The sequence below is a fragment of the Aptenodytes patagonicus genome, chromosome W (assembly GCF_965638725.1).
Source record: "Aptenodytes patagonicus chromosome W, bAptPat1.pri.cur, whole genome shotgun sequence".
NCBI lineage: Eukaryota > Metazoa > Chordata > Aves > Sphenisciformes > Spheniscidae > Aptenodytes > Aptenodytes patagonicus.
The window spans coordinates 2,914,875-2,934,052 of NC_134981.1; the positions used below are offsets into that span (position 1 = coordinate 2,914,875).

General features: G+C 50.2%; 1 protein-coding gene across 3 annotated transcripts in view; it reads right to left on the reverse strand.

Annotated features, from left to right (window-relative positions):
- Positions 1-732: 732 nt before the first annotated feature.
- Positions 733-19,178, reverse strand: part of LOC143172048 (mitogen-activated protein kinase 4-like) — a 44,578-nt gene continuing 26,132 nt past the window's right edge. For 2 of the 3 annotated variants that reach the window (XM_076361266.1, XM_076361267.1), the window contains 4 exons: positions 14,399-14,543; positions 8,393-8,554; positions 6,058-6,259; positions 733-4,195 (listed from right to left, as the gene is read on the reverse strand). In XM_076361266.1, coding sequence (XP_076217381.1) covers positions 3,508-4,195; positions 6,058-6,259; positions 8,393-8,554; positions 14,399-14,543 — 1,197 coding nt within the window. In that variant the 3' untranslated portion in view covers positions 733-3,507. Of the gene's footprint in view, positions 4,196-6,057; positions 6,260-8,392; positions 8,555-10,419; positions 10,695-14,398; positions 14,544-19,178 lie in introns of those variants that run through there. The other variant, XM_076361268.1, reaches the window with a different exon arrangement.

Consider the following 19,178-nt stretch of genomic DNA (forward strand, 5'->3'; position numbering starts at 1 on the left):
CAAATAAAACCATGTAAAAGGCCGGCCACAACGGCTGGGACCCACAAGGGCGCTTACATACCTGATCACTGGCTTAAACGCCAGCCTCTCAACTTGAGGTCCTCCTCGGCTTGGAGACATCTGCAGTCCCTCCGCTTCTGCCAGTGAAGTCCCCCTGCGTTGTCATTGCGGTGCCTCCCCACGTCACCGCACGGGACCGCATCGCTCACTCCTGAGCCTCGGAGATCAAAACAAGCACCCTCTGTCCCTCCTGCCTCTGCCCAGCACACCCATGCCGGCACACCTCTAAATCCAGGGCGTCCACCCATCCCAGTGCCACGTGGCCTCAGTGGCCTGTCACAGCGTCTGTATTATTAACTATAGCAACGCTCCCTTTTTTCTCTTTTGCAGATAAGTAACATCTGCAAATTCATTGAAATACCCGATGGTTAACCTCGCACTGAAATGATTCTTCAAACACCCGCAAGAAGCAGCGGTTTGCAGAAATCACCGTGTTGGTGACGAGGTCTAAATTCCCTCCCCGTGACCCTGAGCACTCAGATGGCCTGCACCAGCCGAAGCAAAGCTCGGCGAAAAGCCACCCAACACCAAATAACCCCAGAATGCAAATATTCATGCGATGCACACGCTAATTCAGGTGTTGGTGATCATTTGCAGAAGAAACCTAGATGCGAGTACCGGAATAAACATTTCAAGTCTCATAAGCAAAATAATTACACGCTACCAAGCAAGGAAGGCTCAGGCCTTAAATTTTATTGTTGTAGATGAGAAATAAATCTGGCTTGTGATCGGCTGAGGACCCTCAGCTAACAAATTAAAGCCACCCCTCTCGTTCCTCTCCTTTCCCAGCACGTGACGCCGAGCTTTTGGAACAATGTTAAATAACAGCTCACGAACCGAGATGGAAAATCTGGAGCAGTGGCAATAAGCTCCGTTTGCTTCTTGTGAAGTTAATATTAGACTTTAACTGTGGGCCCCCAAGCTCCCACTCCTCCTTAGAAGATAATATTCAAAACCAAAACTGTTACTTTCATGGTCATAATAAATAGTCCCGTACGCCTCCGGTGAAGACGTTCAGGCTGAATGTAACAACCCATGGAAAATGGCTTCTGGTTTCAGAGGACGTGGCGACTGATGTCCGCCGAGGAAAACGCTGGCGTGGTTTGATCGCTGCTGATTTCACATGTCAGCGCGTCTCCGTGTTTAACCCAGCGGTAGCAAATAGTTGCTGAATCTGCCAGAAGAGAGTTTTAAAAGTCAGCTCTCGCATTGCTGATCTTATCCTTCAGGTTTAAACTCCATCGGCTCCCAAACATCTAATTTTCAGTTGATGCCTCCGGCTGCAGCGTTTGTGCGTCTCCCATCAGAGGCTGGGCGTTATCCGCTCCTCCCAGGGCGGCACCATGGAGTGACAGAGCACAACTGCAGCCGCTGCCGCCGCCTCCTCCTCTCTGGGCACACACTCACTCGAGCGCCGGCAGTCCCGTTCCCAGCCTTTGCTGGCCGCTGCCGGGCACACGGCGAAGCTGAGCGGGATGGCGGGCGGTGAGTCGTGGGCTGCCGGGGCCAGATTCGGATCCGCTCCACTGCAGGGGCGGCCGCTCCTTCGGCGTCTGAATTTCTCCCACCACGAGTAAAAGTGCTGAGCTTTAGCTGAGGTATATCGATAATCTGCAACACCCTGGAAACCAACCCTCTGTTTCTCCCTTGTTGCCCCTTTCTAAACCACCGTGGGGGACGTCCAAACACTCAAAAGCAAAGAGCAGAGCCCAATGGCTTTGCCTTCCAGATGCCTTCTCCACCCCTGCCCCGGGACTTCCACCCCATCCCATCCATGCAGCCGGCAGCCTTCACACCTATGCTGCTTATCAGCTGGAGTAACGGCATTTCAATCAGCCTAAGGAGAGACCTGCACGATGAGAACAAGTTTTTGGGCTCGTCAGTGCCTCTCCTACAGCTAAACCTGATCCCACCAAGAACAGAAACCAGGGTTAGTACAGTAAATGCTGCTGTTAGTTATCATCCGAGTCTCACGTGAGTTTTCTTCACATCTCAGAACATTTAGTAGATTGCTTGTTAAAAGGGTAGAAGTAAGTCGTATAGGAACAATAGTTAAATATGGACCTTGGAGTTACTAAGTACGGCAGTTTCTCTTTTACAAATGAAAAGTAGTGCCGCCGTGCTGGAGAGCACAGTGACACGATGGCAAGGAAAGCGGAGATTGGCTTTTATGACACTATTTACAGGTTTTCCATTTAAAAAACTGCTGAGTTTGATTAAATAGAAGTATAGAACGTTTCTTCCGTATACAAACTCTTGTTAGCTGATTAATTATTAAGGTGCTCAGGAGCGTGGATGAAAACAGAAGTTACAGTAGATCAGTTGTGTTTGTGTCTATTTACAAACCGCGCTCGGTTGCCTGCTGACACCAGCATCTTCCAAAGAAGCTGGAAGCAAAGTGGCCAGTTACGGATCTAATGCCACAGGAACTGTTGTTTTCTTCACACCACCTTTGTCAGAAGGGAAAACAGTAGTACTTTCATTCCTTTTTTTACTAGCAAAGGTGGGTGCCCTTGCTGAGTCTGTGTAGCTGGTGGTGCCAGGCAGCACCGCACCGTGAGACACCCTGTTTCTAGCTCTCGACTCCTGTCCAGCCCTTACCACCAGAATTTGGGGGTCTGCTGGGCAGCTGCCCGAGACAGGACTCGCAGCACCAGGTTGTTACACGGAAACACATCGTACGGGGCCTCCTAAGTACTCGGAGAGCTCAGATCTACCCCGTACAACAGAAGGGAGAACTGATGTGCGAGAAACCAAACGAGGAGAGTGCGCTTAGCAAAAATTTTGTCTTCCAATCAGAAAAAACAAAATAAAATCCCAAGTGGCCCATATTTTGTAGGTCAAATTCCTTCCCCATTAACATTCTCGAAGAGTTATTTTCTGTCTGATGGCCAAACTCTACCTCTAGTTCCATTCTCTGCTGACTGACGGCTGACCGCGGACGCTACTTGGCACCGCTTCTCTCCGTACTGCCTGTCCTCACACGGGTGCCTCAGAGGAGCTCAAAGTTTGGCGTTTTGGGAACCCGTCAAACCAGGAGGGTGTCTGACCATAATGAAAATGCTGATTTTGTCCTCGTCATTTTAAGATGCTATAGAAAAAGAAAGGAAAAAAAGTTGATTTGACTTCTGTTTGTAAACTTATCATGTACTGTCGTCTTTCCCTTGTACATTTAAGTTTCAAACAGGTCCCAGAGATTGCAAGGCAAGAGTGTTAAGGCAGTATAAGAAACTCGGTATTTCATTCACACCTCTTGATTCCCTTAAAGGTATTTCTAAGGCATCAAAAGGGGCATGTGGTTTGTGCTTGCCTTTTCAGAAAAAGGCGTTGGGTATAGTGTAAAAAACGGATGCTCAGTGACAGACGGAAGCCACTCAGCCCCGGGCAATGGCCACACCATCAGAGAGGAACAGGGAGATACAGCGGGGTTTCCTGGGTGCGGGTTCCTCACCATCGCTCTTTCTGGTACACCTCTGTTTGTACAATCTCACCGGGGTGCTCAGATATGCAGGCTCCGTTGATGTCATTGAGCTTGTTGTCTGGAAGATCCTCGGGTTTTGTGCAAAGTTTCAGCGCCCTGGAGATGAAGACGTCCAAGTCAAACTCAGGGTCTGTTTCACTGTTCACCTCTGTGGGTTCTTTGTGGAGATGGTGAGGAGAAGATGGCAGGCTCCGTTCCTGAAGCTCCGGAAGAGGACTGGGACACTCGAGACCCACCTGCGTGCTCTTCACCCACTGAGCGATCTCCAGAAAGAGGTTGGATGGTTCTTCTTCCAGCGATAGCTCAGCTGCGGGTGCTATGGTTGCTCTTTTCCAGTGGGATAAATCTAAAATTAGCTTGGGCTCTGAGTAATGATGGGGCTTATTGTCTCTCCACAGCAATTTGTCCAAGTAGGAAGGTGACCCCACTTTATAATCACACGATTTCCCACAATCGGCATCAAATACTCGGTCCATGGATGAGTGGGATAGCTCCAAGAACCTCTCCGAGCTGCTTTGTGAGTATTTCCGCGGATCAACTTGTGCTTCTTCAGCGATGGATTCAGACCCGGCCCGGGGGTCCCGCTGAACCTCATCCATGTCGTGGTATTTATCGTGTCTCCATTCCAAATCAGAGGAGAGGCTTACGTGATACCTGCGAAAGACACGCTGCTATTAGACACGCAGATGATGGCTTCCTTAGAAACAGCAGTGCTCAAACAGATACGCACGCTGCTGCTGCTGCTATTTTTACCTTTTTCTTACTAATATGCCGCTTACCTACAGATCTTTAAGTTCTTATTAATATTAGAGACCTTTTTCTTGTGTGTTAAAAAAGGCAGGGGGGCTGAGTGATTTATGAGTTGGGCTTGCCCAAGCTGCATGGACAGGACCAGTAGCGGGAATAAAAGCCCAACAACCAAACCAACTGGCCCCTTCCTTTAGCCCCTCATCATCTTCTCTCCACTTGGGATTAAAACATGATTAACAATATTAACAATCAAACTGTCCCTCGGCCCAGAGACAAGCACCCACAGTGTGAGTGCTCCTTGATTGTGGCCACAGAAGTAAAAAAGATGAGGTTAAATCACCACTGAGATTGGACATCACCAGTTTACTCTGACGTCGTGGACCAAGAGCATCCCTGAAGGGTCTCCTTGCCAAGTGATAACTTCTCAAGCCAGTCGAACTCCCTTGATTGCAATTACCCGACAACACCCATTCTTAGACACGGTTTTCAAAGTGACATCTAATTTCCTGGCTCCTAACCGAGCCAGTATTTAAAATTTAAAAGATGTGTTATCCCAGGTATTGGGGCTCTATGTCCCGGCAATGAAACGCTCTTCAGGTGTCCCACAACACACAGGCAAAACCATTTCCCGTCTCTAATACACTGGGCTTGTGTTGCGAAATTTAGGGCCCTACGGCAGATGTCCCCAGCTGGGTGGCAGGACCAACAGTCTAGGTCCCAGCTTCTTGTGTCACACCAAGAAAGCCAAGAGATAAAAAGGTGTCAGGGTGACTTCCAGCAACTGATTTGCTGCTTTGGGGACTATAACTGGCAGGGATGCCGGAGCTGTGGCGATACACCGAAGATAGATATCCCGAGAAAAGCTTCCAGCTTTCCTCTTTACCTAATTTACCTGGTTGTCCCCCCCAGCCTCCACCCTGATACTTGTTCACCCAGGCAAAGAGATTAATAATAGCAAAGGCAAGGGATTTCTTTAGATTATTTTTTCAATGCTGGTGAAATATAGTGAATTAAGGCGGCGAGGAGATTTAATTGCTATGCAGAGAGGAACGATGCCACAGACATCCTCAGCCAGCTCACCCCGCTCAGCTGGAAGGAGCTCTATAGGAAAGTGAACGTAGTTAATTCTTAGCTGCTTATTTTGTCCTACCTGCTGCGGTACTGGGACTGGCCTAGTCACTGGGGTAATCATCTAGGACACGAGAGACCTCAGCTCAAGGCTTTGATCTGCTCTAAATTTCCTGTACAACTTTCAGCAAACCATTTAAAAGTCAATACAATTAAGGATTTTTTTAAGAGACCCCAGATCTGTGGCCTCTGGGGCTCACGCACCTTGAAAAGTGATAAATATAGAGCTCCAAATCAGGCCCGGTCCCCAAAAGGTACAAGAATTGCATTGTCTTATAACTTGTATTACAGGGACAGAGGGAAGAACCGTAGCGTCACTTAAACAGATGTAACTCAAATGAAGACAATATAGGCTGTGAATAAAACCAAGAGCAGAAAGATACTCAGTAACTGGAACGTGCAGACTCAACATCTGCTCCCTGTGGAAATCAATGACGAACCTCTCGGTGGCTTCAGCAAGGTGCCAGCTTGGGCTAGAATTACAATATGGCATAAAGAAGGAAAAGCAGGTGTCTTTCGTGGGTCTGGAACACGTGTGACTGAACCCAATCAAGAGCAGGTCAGAGACTCACCAGCCAAGTTCTGCCTAAAGAATTTAAGCCAGTATCTGGTCTCTGGCCCAGCCTTGGGTACCATACCTGTCCCAGTTAGACATCTGGCTCTGGTTGGCTTCCATCAGTAAAATATCATCAATCTCATCCTCAATCCGGAACGGATGCTGAGACACTGGTTCATCCTCGGGGCAGGAATACGGACTCATGTAAGGATGCTGCAGACCCATCTCAGCCGTTAATCGATCCATAGGGTTAAACGTCAGTATTTTCTCCAGAAAATCAATAGCTGTGAAGCAGAGAGAAACAAGCTCACTAATTCCTCAAAAGCAATACCAGCTTCCTTTCCAGGATGAGCCTCGTGAATCCCCCATAACAAATCCCCTCGAAGTAAGGAAGGAATTAAAGGTCACATCCCGTGTGCATCTAAAACGGGCACTTCTGTCCTTGCTGCATCCGTCTTACCCCCCAGGGGAGCTGCGCGCTTGCAGTGGAGCAATCCTGCAGCCCGCAGGTGTCAAGTCATCGAGCGAGGCAGGAGAAATGACTGTGAGAGCATCACACCTCCACAGGACAGCATATACGTGTTATACCTGGTGCTGCGATCCCGGGCCAGAACGCTAAACTCGTACCCCAAAAAGACCTTTGGACGGTGTCGGCATTTGATTCCACGCTCTCGGATCCATTCGACAAGCACACTGCGTTTCAGACAACTGATTTCACATCTTTATGTGCAGCTGAAGCGGGATGAGATTTAAAGTGCAATTTTTAAAAGTCTTCGGCGTGACCAACACTATGAAATGATTTTGCCCATTAATATTTATAGAATTCTGAGTGCCTAAAATTATTTTAGAAAGATTGTGGAGCATGAACTCTTTCTATGATGATGAAGGAAGAAATTAAGCGCAATTAAAGTGACTAGAATTAAACCTAAATGTAGAGGGTTTGTTGTGATTTCCTTGATGATTCCTTTTACTGAGGTTATGTGAAAAGATCAAAACCTGTCATTAAAGATGTCGCTTATTCAGTTGATTCTTGGTGCATGAAGAGTCCCTTGGAGTTCAGATAATACAAGTAGGAATATGCCTTTCTTCAGTTACAACTTTTGCATTGTACCTTCAGAAATATCCCCATTAAAGATGTAATTGTGTGAATGGGACAGTTTCTTTAGGGGCAAAATCACTCAGCAGAAAGGGCGGGCCATACCTATTGCCTCAGTGCTTAAACATTAACCAATATCCGATTGTCTCCCACGAGATTATTTCATTGCTTGGACTAATTAAGTAGCTTCATAAGGTCACTGACTGCGGGCAGGAAGCATGGCGGAACGATATATTACGCGTTATATATTACGGGTCAGAGAGGCAGAAAAATGTCAATGAATTATGTGAGGGGCGCAGGTGACCTTTCTTCCCACAGTGACGACAGGGAATAAATCCATTCCTGCTTGCCGGAGGCTGACGCGGTCCCTGGGTAACCTGGGCCGACGGGTATCACATTGCCAAGCCCATATAGCGGATGCCTTATAATGAAGAGTCACGCCAGCGAACACAAGCCGGGCTTGGTCTTGACGTCTTCCCAAAAGCCGGTGGCCAGGTCCACCAGCCCCGGTTTAAGCCTTGGAAGGAATTCGGAAGAGCTGGCGTGCCCTGGTCCACACTGCTCAACTCCGGCCGCCGCCCTGCAAGCTCTCACTGCCTACAAAGCTGCTCCGGGCAAAAGTTCAGGTCCAAAAGCCTGTGGAACCCGCAGCCCCCTCGCAGCAACACACTGCTGATTTTTTTTTTTTTTTAAGCTTTAGCCAAAGGAGGGAAGTGGCTGAAGTGGTATTCGAGCATTGCAGGCTGCGACAGCCCGACGCGAGTGATGTCCAAGCCTCGGAGCACCTGGACGTTTCTGCCTGTAGCAACCACCTCAAAGAGTTCAGGTATTTGTGAAGTAAAAGCATTTATTTCCTTGTACTATACAATTGCGCTCATGCAAAAAGTGCAGCAAGAAAATGAACGGGACTTGAAAATAACCTCTGGGCTGAACCCTCACTTACAGCTCAAGAAGAGGCGCAGGAAGGCAGGGATGCACCTTGAAAGTGTCTTGGAATAGTCCCAGAAGACTATTTCACCCTTATTTCTGTATGAGCTACCTGCGAGAAAGCTACTGCATCATGAGTGCCGTCCTGCAGCTCATGCCTTCCCCAGTGGGACGGCGAGCAGGACCCGGGGGGACAGCGGTGGGGACGCGTGAGCTCCAGGCGGGAGCAAGCATTGCAGACCCTCAGATATCTGAACTCTCATTCACCAGCATTCATGTGCTTGGCCTTATAGGACGATTCCTGTGACCCCCTGGGGAAATAGGTCTGAAAACACGGCAGGCGGGGGAAGTCCCAGGGGAAGGACATTGCCGAAGCCAGCGGGCACTACGGTACCTTCACTGTCCACTTCGGGGAGTAGCTTGCGCAGCGGCTTCCTCACTTCCCAGGTGCTGTTGATGAACGTGGGCATCACTTTGAGCAACTCCTCTTTGTCTTCCTCGTGGATAACGGGGATCGTCTCCAGAATAAGCTGCATCTGTTCCAGCTCATGACCCCCTAAACGGGTAGAAAACAGGCAGTGAGTTGAGACCCAGAAGTTAAATCGGGGGGTGGGGTGGTGGTGGTATTATCAGCCACGTCACCGCAGCGCTGCATCTCCCGGCAGCCCCTCCACGCTGATGCATCCCCGCATTAGCCACCACTCTTTGCTCCAAGGAAAATGCGGTGGGACTCCCAGCTGGGTCACCTCTTTCTAAGGGTGAAAGCATTAACCTAGACAATTTGCCCTCCTGGTGTAATCACCCTGAGGCTGTCTGTGCAGCTTTTCGAGTAACCTAGCCATCTATTTAAAATGGCTATGACGCAGAAACCGTACCCGACTGAAATCACGGGGCATGGGAGCTATTACCCATCGGTGGGGTCCATCCTGCATGATGGAAGGTGACAGATATCTAACGGCCTCAAAATGATGACCCTCTTTAAGCAACACTATGGGTGGGCTCGTTCGTAACCCCAAATGAAGCATCCTGGCTCACACGGCTGCGGCCAGGCAGGGCAGTGCCCGATGCTGTCACCACACGTCCCCGCCACGTGCTGTGCTACACCAAGAAGCAAAGCCCCTCTGTGCAGCAGCGACAAAAAGTGCTGCCACAACCTCAGCGATAACAAGAAGATCGTGAACCCAGCTCCAGGAGTCCCAAAGGCTTCATCTTTAAATGAATGCAAGTGCCTGACCTCTGCTCTCTCCCGATGGGAAAGGGGTTTTCTGACCGGGTCCCACCTGGCTGCTGGGCACCAAGTCAAGGCTCTGATGGTGAGGATCCCCACAGCTGCTACGAACAATCATGTATTTTTTAATCCTTTCCTTCAGGACATATTTATCCACACATCCCTAAGCCCCCGCTCAGGACTGGCGATCAGTCATTGAGAGGAGAGAAGCAGCAGTGCCAGCGGAGCGGAGCCAACCGCCTCATTAATGAACGTTAATCCCATTCTTTAGCACACTATTGGACGTGACCAAGAGCTCCGCGGCTGATTTCCAGCTTCCTGCGTATACAGAGAAGCAGCCTGGCAGAAATACCGAGTCCCACTATTGATTTTCTGTCTGCCAGAAACGCCGGTTATAAATATTCTGTCATTAGAGGCAGGACTATCTATTAAGACAGCGAGCTGGCTGGGGCAGACAAACCAACGGGGATTTTTGGGCTACCAAGTCCCTGCTGTCCAAGTCATGGATTTCAGGCTGCTTCACTGGCAAGCAGCGCCTGGCTGATCCACAGCAAGAGGAGTGAACCTCATTTATGGCACAGCACTTCTAATCAGTCTGCAGGGAGGGTGGAGAGGCCAGCTCGTAGGGGATGGTGGAGACCATCGCTGGCATCAAGCCCTCAAGCAACCCCATCCCTTTGGAGGTCCCTGGCACCTCACAGGGGCTGCCCTTCCCAGCCCAGAGCTCCCCTGTGGGTCTGCAGGAGGTTTCCAGACTCACATCCATGGAGCTGACCCCAAACACACACCCACTGGGCAAGGGTAGGTCCAAACGTTGAAGCTGGGACAGGGTCTCCATCCATCGTGGCCTCATCACTCCAACAAGGTTTGGTTCAATGCAGTCGTGGCCACTTTCACCCCGAATGGCAGAGCTCTGAGCCAGGACACGGCAATGAACTTAGACAACCCCAAACCAACACTGACATTAGCACAGCTGGTCACCATCACACCACAGGTCTGCTCAGAACAAAGCCTCAGAAGAAGATAGAGCAACAGGAAAAGCAAAAAAGACAGAGGGACACCCTCCTAAGATCAATCCCGGGCAAATGAATTCACTTTCCTATAGGAAAACTAATTTCAGGTCATTTAGAGGTTCACAGCATGGCTCCAGGAGAAACTAAAGATGACCATCAGGAAACAAACACCTTGTTAGTCATGCTAGTTCCCAAACCGTGATCAAAATTACAGGGTATTAAAAGTCACAAAGGCGTTGTGGCTGTTCTCCTCTCAGTGCAGCTCCAGCCACTGCTCACTGAAGGTCCCTGGCAGCCGAAAGGCACCGTGTTCAGTCACACAAAGAAGCTGCTAATGCAACTCTGGAAGCGTTGAATTACGGCTCTCAGGAACCCAATCCTCCACCATTATCCTTTATTTATGTAATTCCTAGGGACCTTCCGGAGGCATTAATTCCTGAAAAGAAAAACATGAACTACAGACAGAATAAACGCAACGTGCTGTCGTTACCCGAGGAGAGAATGAGGAGCTCTGCATCGTGTCTTGGAAAAGGCAACCCTTCCCCGGGCTTGCAGCCAAGTCCCGCGTGAGCACCCAAGCCCTGCTAGCGACTCCTCTAGGAGCAAGCGCTGATCCCATGGGAAAAGCCACCGTGCCACCTCCTAGCTCTTGGTCACGGGCACGGCCCCACTGGCGATCCCCACGGAGACCTGCGAGGACAGGCAGCTTTTTTCTTTCTCTTATTTTCTCTTGCTTCTGCTGGCGATGCTTTCAGATACGCTTCGGCAGCAGAGGGTGGAAAAGTCACCGGAGGGAGCTGTAGCCGCTCAGTTACGGATGCTCTTCCCTGTTTTCCATGCTGCTCATGGTGGGGAGCTCTCCAAAGGTCTGCAAACCAGATTTTAGCTGTTGGAGACGTGCTACGCTCCTGTGAGCTTTGGGTTAGCCAAATTTCTTGTGCCCTCCCGGGGCTCTGCCAAACCCAAAGCTGCTCCTGCCACCACACGGCCTAGAGAAGGGGCTGCGGGGAGGGCAAGGGGGCTGGGAGTCCCTCTCTGCTGGGTATTCGTTAACTTGTGTAGGAGAATGAAAGCAGCGAGTGACATCTATTCCTAATAACCGATCACCTTAATTTAACTGCGTTGCTTAAGCACCCCAGATAGACTACTGAGTTAATTATATTGACTTATGCTAAGCACCCAATTTAAATTGTGCCGCTGACGCGTACTCAAAAAACAATTTATCCAGGGTAAGGCAATTACTGGAGGTTTGCAACTTTCTGGGAACTACATCGCTGTTATTTCCCACGGGGTGTTTGTTGGTGACCCAGTCTCCTTCTGGGTCTCATCCTGCAGTGATGGGGGCTGCGGCTGGCCGGGGGCAAACTCCTTCTCCCAAGCACAGAGGAGAAAAGCAAAAGCAAAGATGAACCCACGCTGCCATGCAAGTGTTTGCCAGTTTTAGCTATTCTGAGTGGTTGGGTTTTATTCTCCTCCTCTTTGGACGCCAGCAGATGAAAGATGGTACTTGGCATGGGACACCACGGGCACCCTGCCCCACTGCCAGCTCCCACCCTGGCTCTTCTTTATTTACTGGTATAGGAGGAGGCCAGGAAAACGGTGCACGGGGCCAGGACATTCTCGTAACAACTCTACAGACTATTTTTAAAGCAACCCAAAAGGAATATGTATTTTGAGCTTCAGTTTTGATCCGCCCCCCATTAACTAAGTATCCTGCCATCATCTGGGAGCTTATTAAGCGATTGCACAGGGCTGGAGAGCAGAGAAGCAGGGGTGCTCGCAGCACTTGTCTGGCTGAACCCAGTCTATGGTCTGCCAAATCCCATCTCCTGATCTCGAACCTGCTGTGGACACTCAGGAACCAACCTGCAAAGCAGGTTCCTGTATGGCTGCTCTGGGGCATCTTGCCCAGGCAGCCGGGACAGGACTGATCTCACCTGTAGCCACATGCAACACCAGCATGGGCACTTCAGCTCATTCTCCAGATGCTCTTTGTGAGCAGTAGTGGAAAAATAAATATTTCTAAGGCACAATCTCAGCTGAAGGCAGACAGCTAACAGAGGCCAGATGAAGCACATCCTGGAGCTGCCTTTGCCTCTGCCTTGACCATGAAGGGAGCTTTAGGGACCAGCTCGGACACCTAGGCAGTAGATGGCTGGTGTCAGCCAAGGTAGCTTCTACCCCTGGGGTCCAGAAACAGCACGAAAACCAAGCTGGGGCTGAGAGAGGGGTCAAGCACAGTTTGGAAAACCAGGATAAAGATGAGTGCTTGGGTGCTCTGATGGGGACGGCCAGAGAAGGACCTGGACGAGCCAGTCTTGTTTTGCTGTTTGACATGAGGAGCAAGTATAGGAAAAGAGAGACTGACTTAAGAGCCCAAAAGGATTTCCCTGGGGCTCCAGCTACACCCAGTTTAATACGAGGCGGCGCATTGCTCTGGTCTGGTGCAACTCCTGCAAGACCAGGACCCTGCCATCTGTGCTGGGGTTTGCTTCTGCTGCTCTGGTTTACCTGGGGCTAGTTCGGGTCCGGTGCCCTGGACTGGCAGAGCCTTAGCTCTGCCCTGGAAAGGCATCGTCCAGTTTGTTTCCACCCAAAAAGCTCGGAGACTCTTCCATGGTGCAAACCACAGCTCGGCAAGGGGAGGCGGCTGGCAGAGCTGCCTTGGGAGCTCACTCATGTGCAGCATCTCCCAGCGAGACCAGAAAATGCCCTGCGCCTGTAGGGACAAGTGGCATGTGGAGATGTCCCCGCTCCTGGAATGTATCCCGAGGAGGCAGCAGGAGCAGCCAGGTCTGATGCATAATTTTCAGAGCTGAAGTCCCTGGACTTGAAAATTTTGGGGAGGGAAGACTGGGGACAAGAGGAAGGAAGGAGAGGGAGGCAATTTTAATGATCTCTTCAAAATGATACCGACTGCTTAATTTTCAGCTTTCACAAAAGAAATATGGAAGCTGCAAGCGGGAGCGACAGAGCAGCTACAATCAAACACCGGCTGCGGAGCTCTGCGGTGCACTGAAATATTTGTGAAGAAAATGTCCTTCTCCATTATTAATGGGTCTAATTATTTATTTACACAAAACTGCGAACAGCTGCTCACGAAATGCGTCAAACCTTGTCATTCAAAACGCTAATGGGCGATGGAGAGACAACCAAGGAGGAGCACTGCTGCAGACCTTGGGCAGGGAGGCGGCTTGTTCAACAGGCAGAGAGCGGCTGCTTCATTCCTGAAGGAGCGGCTCCATGTCCCAGCTTGGGAAGCAGAGCTTTGCTCCTGACAGTAGCATTTGTGGAATTGTATTAAATAAAGATTTGCTTCTCAAGAACATCAGAGTTGAGCTTCAAATGCTGCACTGATAATTATGCGCTCCTTGCCGGTGCTTTTTTTTGTCTCCTTTTCCTTGCACTGCACTTTTACAACTCCAATACCCGCTTATAGGAATGCTGAAAATGGCTGAAAATGGGTAGTGGCATTCAAATGTCTTCCCTCAAAGAAAAGAAATACCTTGAAGACACCAATCACAATTCAAATCCATGGCATAGAGTACAAACCTCTTGGGACAGGGCCACTTTATCTCTTGCCCTTATACTCCACCCTATGATATTTTTTTAGCATCCTCCCTCCCAACAAAAAGCTCTTATTTTCTGTTGGAAACCCAGAAACAGAAAAAGGTTTTGTTGTTTCATCAGAACTGTTCTTTGTTTCGGGTTTTGCTTTTGGCAGCAGACCGTCCCTGCCCGGCAAGGCTCGGCACAGAGGCATCGCCGACCCTGGCCAGCCTCGGGCACCCCAACGGCCGTTGGCTTCCCACCGGGTGCCATCACACCCATACCACCACGTGTCCTTCCCAAGCACAAGAAGGCTGAGTGCAAATCAAGACGGTAACTCTTCTCTGTCCCCAGGGACCTGCCTGTATCAGGGAAGTTTGCACCGACCAAGGGTCCCTCTAATAGCAGAGGTTGTGCAAGTGAAGTTTGTTCTCGAGACAGCTCTCGTGTCTAATAACCAACCACAGGATCCCTGTAGCAATGCTACAAGCGTTGCCTTGGCTGGCAAGGAGAGGGGAATTCCCTCTGCCATGCTAAAAAGCCTTCGAATTGGGTAGCGAGGAAGGAGGGAAGGAGAAAAAAAATGAATCAACGGAAGCCAGAAACCTACCAGCGAAGAGCATCCTTCCCGTCAGCATCTCGGCCAGGATGCAGCCGGCCGCCCACATATCGATGGCTTTGGTGTAGTTGTTTGGTGAGAGGAGGAGGCGGGGGGAGCGATACCATTTTGTTACTAAGCCTTCGGAAAGGTAACCCTGAAAAAGCAGAGACAGAGACGTCAGCAACCTTGCAAGAGAGCTCCTCCGCTCCTCCCCGGTCAGCCCTCACTGCCCGCCGCGGCCCCACCATCGGATCCTGCAGAGAAACCTGCCCACCGCGCTTGTGCTGCATCTGTGGCAGGCTGCGGTTGTATATCTTGCAGGAAGCAAAGAGGTGAGACATACACCACTAGAAACAGAGATGCTTCGGTGCTCCAGGAGGTAAAGCACTTGCCGCTCCCCAAAAACTTATCTGCTGTTTGTCAGTGTGGTATTGAAGCGTCTTCTGCAAAGGACAAATGGCTTTAATAGCTCAGATTTGCAGATCACACCTGCAAAAGTTATTTCAGGTCACTATTAGAAGACTTAGATGTATTATATAAATCCCAATTTGACCATCTGAGACATTTTGGAAGTTAAGCACATTATTTAAGTACTTTGCTGGGTCCCAGCTATAACCCACCGGTGCGTGAAGGAAGCCTTTCCCAGCTCAGTACCCGCAAGCACAGTGCTTGGATTTCCAGAAGTTACCAGTCTGCAATCTTCTCCCGATTCCACCTCTAGTTAAGCATATGTCTATAGTCCCTCCATAGCTACCTAAACCGCTGGTAACAGCAAGCTACGTGGCGCTGAATTCCCACAGATCCAACTCCCAGCACTGATGCTGAAATTGAATTTTTGAAGGGCAGGAGCTCCCTGGGGAGCCCACGCAAGAGCAGCTGCCCGTGGGTCAGCCCTGGCTGGGCACAAACCCACGGCGAGCACCGGGGGACACACGAGACCGGAGCAGAGGTGGCACGGGGAGCACACGGGGCTCCCAAGCGGGCAGCGCTCAGCAGGATCCGGCCTCTCACAGATGCCAGGCGAGTTCGCCCCGCCTGCACCCTCGGGATGCTGCTGCAGTGAACCCCGCTTCGGTTTGGGGCATGCGCTGGGAACTGCGGACGAGCCCATGCGGAATCTTACAGGGGTGAGATGTGGGATCTTGTCATAAAGAGAAGAACAAGGGGACCGGCAGAAAAACACATTTATGGAGGAAAATCACTGCCGCCTGGAAGGAAAGTCTCCTGGACCAGCACATGTCTTAAAGCGTCGCCGAGCGGGTAACACAGCCCCGCAAGGGCTTCTAGCCAAGACTCTTGAAAATAAGGCACCACGGGATAAGTGGGAAAGCCCTTTCAGGGATTAGCTAGCTGATGAAGAGCTAGGAAACCCTGCCCTTTCTGCGCTGAGCCTGAGTCCTGCCTAATAAATCGCCTCCCTCCCTCGCCACCCAGCCGCTGGGGCCCCAGCATCGCCTCTGGCAGCCGAGTGGCGTGGGGCAGGTCCTCGTCCTCCGTCCTACTTTGCTTACAGTCAGGCTGGTCGGCGGGGATGCTTGACCTGGTTTTAAAGGAGAAGCCCTCAGCAGCAGCCCATGGGACAAAGACCGAGCGCCGTCGTCTCTTTGGACCACGGCCCTCCCGTTCCTGAACTTACCCAGGAGATTTAACACAAGTGCCAAGCGCTCAGCAGCTCCCGCTGAAATCAAGGGGATGCGTTCAATCCTGCAAATAACGCTGGCACCGTAAGGGACGTCCCAGCGCTCCCGGCTTCGCCCTCCGGCCAAGCTCCGGATGCGTGGGTGCCACGCCGGGGTTGGACATGAACGGTTATTTCATGAGGATAATGTTGGAATATTCATAAGTGGTATTTTCTATATTAAATATAACGCATTAACAGAACGCGGTAGATTGAAACACAGTAGAAAAGACAAAATAAAATGAAATTATAAAGTTGAATTGCATTTAAATGCCATGAAGCATTTGGAGAGTATCAAAATGCAATGACAGCATGAATACAGCTCACGTAAAAACTCAGTTGAAAACTCCACCCCAACTGATATAGTTTCATAAACTGTTTTCAGTTGCGATATAACTGCGGATGCAGTTATGCTCTGTAACATCTCCTAGGATGTTACAGGACACATCTCTCAGCGTAAATGCGAGAGCAGTGTGCCGTCACAAACAATATGAGGTTTATAACGCCCCTCCTATATTTATAACCCAATGCAGGTTTTTGTTCCAATTTCCGAACGTGCAAGTCGTCAAGCTTTCAATCATAAAGGGTTTGCTTTTAAAAGAACTTTTCAATTTTGGTCTCCTCAAGAGAAGTCGTAATGGAGACTGATTAGCTGAGAAGTTTCATTTAATGCTGTTATATTTTTGCTAATGCTTGCTGAATCAGAACTGGCACAAAAGCCCCCAGACATTATCCGATCAGACCGCTGCTTTTCAGCTACTGCAATTATTCCCAACAATGGAGACGTTGGTATTTATTGGAAAAATCCTAAGAAAATAAACTTTGGGGATAGTGACCCAGGGCAATTCCTGGCTGGAGCAATTTCCTCCCTTTCCCAGCACAGGAATGCCACTCTCCTTACAGATTTAACGCTCGGTTCATACATTTCTCCTCTCTGACAGCAAGATGGATTTGAGTTCTTGAGGGTGTGTGCACCATGCAAAATGTATGAGCAATACACTGCAAATATCTATATGTTGCAACAAGCCAAACCTTTTCTTCCCAGGCACCTCTCATGCATCGGAGAAAATTCCCTGCAAAAACTCACCAAATATTTTGGACACGTCTTCAACCCCTCCCCTGCCGCGTGAGGTTACTGGTGGTAATTAATCAGCAGTGCTTCTCATTGTGCTTCCCTCTTCTGTTACCCATCACTGGGTATTTGACTGTCGTCTCCCTGCTTTCATCTGCTGAATAACCCAGACCATTGGGTCACCCACCACCAAGCCCAGGAAGGACCCGTGGAGAGGAGCAACCTACAGCTTCCCTCCATCCCACCGACTCGTGGACCGTACAGTTGGACCCCCCCCTTGCTTCCCACGGCATTCCGCTGCTGGGCTCTGGGTTATCCCTCCTCTTTCTCAGGGGGAAAATACTGGGAAGGGCTGATGGGAGGTTTGAAAATCAAGACTTTTCCGACCTGGCCCGAGCGGCTGGGAGTGCCCCCCGGCTGGGCAGCATGGCACCCCAGTCCTGAGCGGCTTGTACAGCCCCAACACTGATGTCTGCTCTGCCTCCACGGTGGCTAAAAACATGGGCTAGATCTTTATTTTTACAAAATACCTAAGTTCCTGTCCTACCACCTGGAGGAAGTAACTACAGTCCTGTGGACTATCAAGTCCTATGGAGAAATATCACCACAGCTCTGGGAGCCGGGATCATGCAGTCGCCGGCACAGCCGCAGGATGCTTGGCTAAGGATCCACTTACACCTGGGTTAGGTACAGGCTCAGCTCTTACCCGTGGTGCCAAGACTTACACGAGGGCAGCAGCCGTGCCAGAATGGAGAGCCCGAGCACTTCCAGCCACCACCTACGCAAGGCATAGGCTTTAGCACAAGGATGTCACCATTTACGTAGATTCAACCAGACAGAAAGACCAAGAGCAGAAGCATACTAATTAGTTCTAATTAAGATGGAACATACATCTTCATGACAATATTCTGTGGATTCAGCACAGCCCTTTCTGAACTGAAGAACCACTGGAGTCTCTTTAAAAACTGATATAATGGAGTTAATTTTAAAACAGAAATAGTTTCAAGTCCAAGGCTTGCTCTCAAGCCCGCCCGTGCTATTTTTTTTTTTTTTTTTGCAGTTTTCAAGTACCATTTCCCTGCTTCTCCTCTGCTCCTGCGGCATGTCCAGGAACAGCTCAGGCAATCTGTAAAGGTGATGAATTCACTACAGGTAGGATAAGCATCAAGTCGTATCAAACAGCACAGCAAGGAAACTGAAAAGCAAAGAAAAATGAATGCTTTTTCTAACCTTTACACAACACGGATTTTGTGCGCTGCTTGTAACAGCAGGAGGAGAATTTCGGATGGGTGCGGGTGCTGCTGCATCCCGGTGTCACACTGGTCACGGCACACTGGACCGCCTGCATCCCGAGCACGCCGAGGGAAGCTGGCACGGCATGGCAGCACATGGGGAGCACAGCAAGACCAGCCGGTGCTCTGCAACATCCATCGCCCAAGCCCGGAGCTCCTCCTTGGAGCTCGAGGGACCAAGGGCAGGTCTCCTTGAGGCAGACGCCGAAATTCAGGATCCCACCTACTGCAAACCAAGCAGCCCCTGACGCCACAGCCCAAAGCCTCTCCTGAGCGTATTTCACACCAAAATCCATCTTTCTGCACTCAAAAAGCCACAGCGGTGCAGACCAGGTGCCCGTGAACTGGAACTCCAGCAGGATCCAGACACAGCCCGCGTATCCGCACCTCCGTCCCCAGCCACGAACGGGATTCCTGCTGCTGCACCCGCGGGAGCCGGGTCGGCTCCTGGTGCAGGCGGCTGCAGTGCCAAGAGGGGACTCAAAATAGCAACAACCCCAAGCTTTCGGAATAATCCTGGTGCAGCAGCAGACTGCTGCCTCTTCAGAGCATGTTTTTTAAGCTTATTTTTTTAAAAGGCAGGTAGGGCAGTTCTAGGAGAGGCTGGGAAAGACGCCGGGTTTGCAGGAATGTTGCTCCATAATAAAATAATAAAACTGCCGTTGTGCATGGCTCCAGCAACGTGACGTGTGTTCTCATCGTTTTGGGATGACAGAGCGCATTTATTTCAGGACCACAGACTATTAC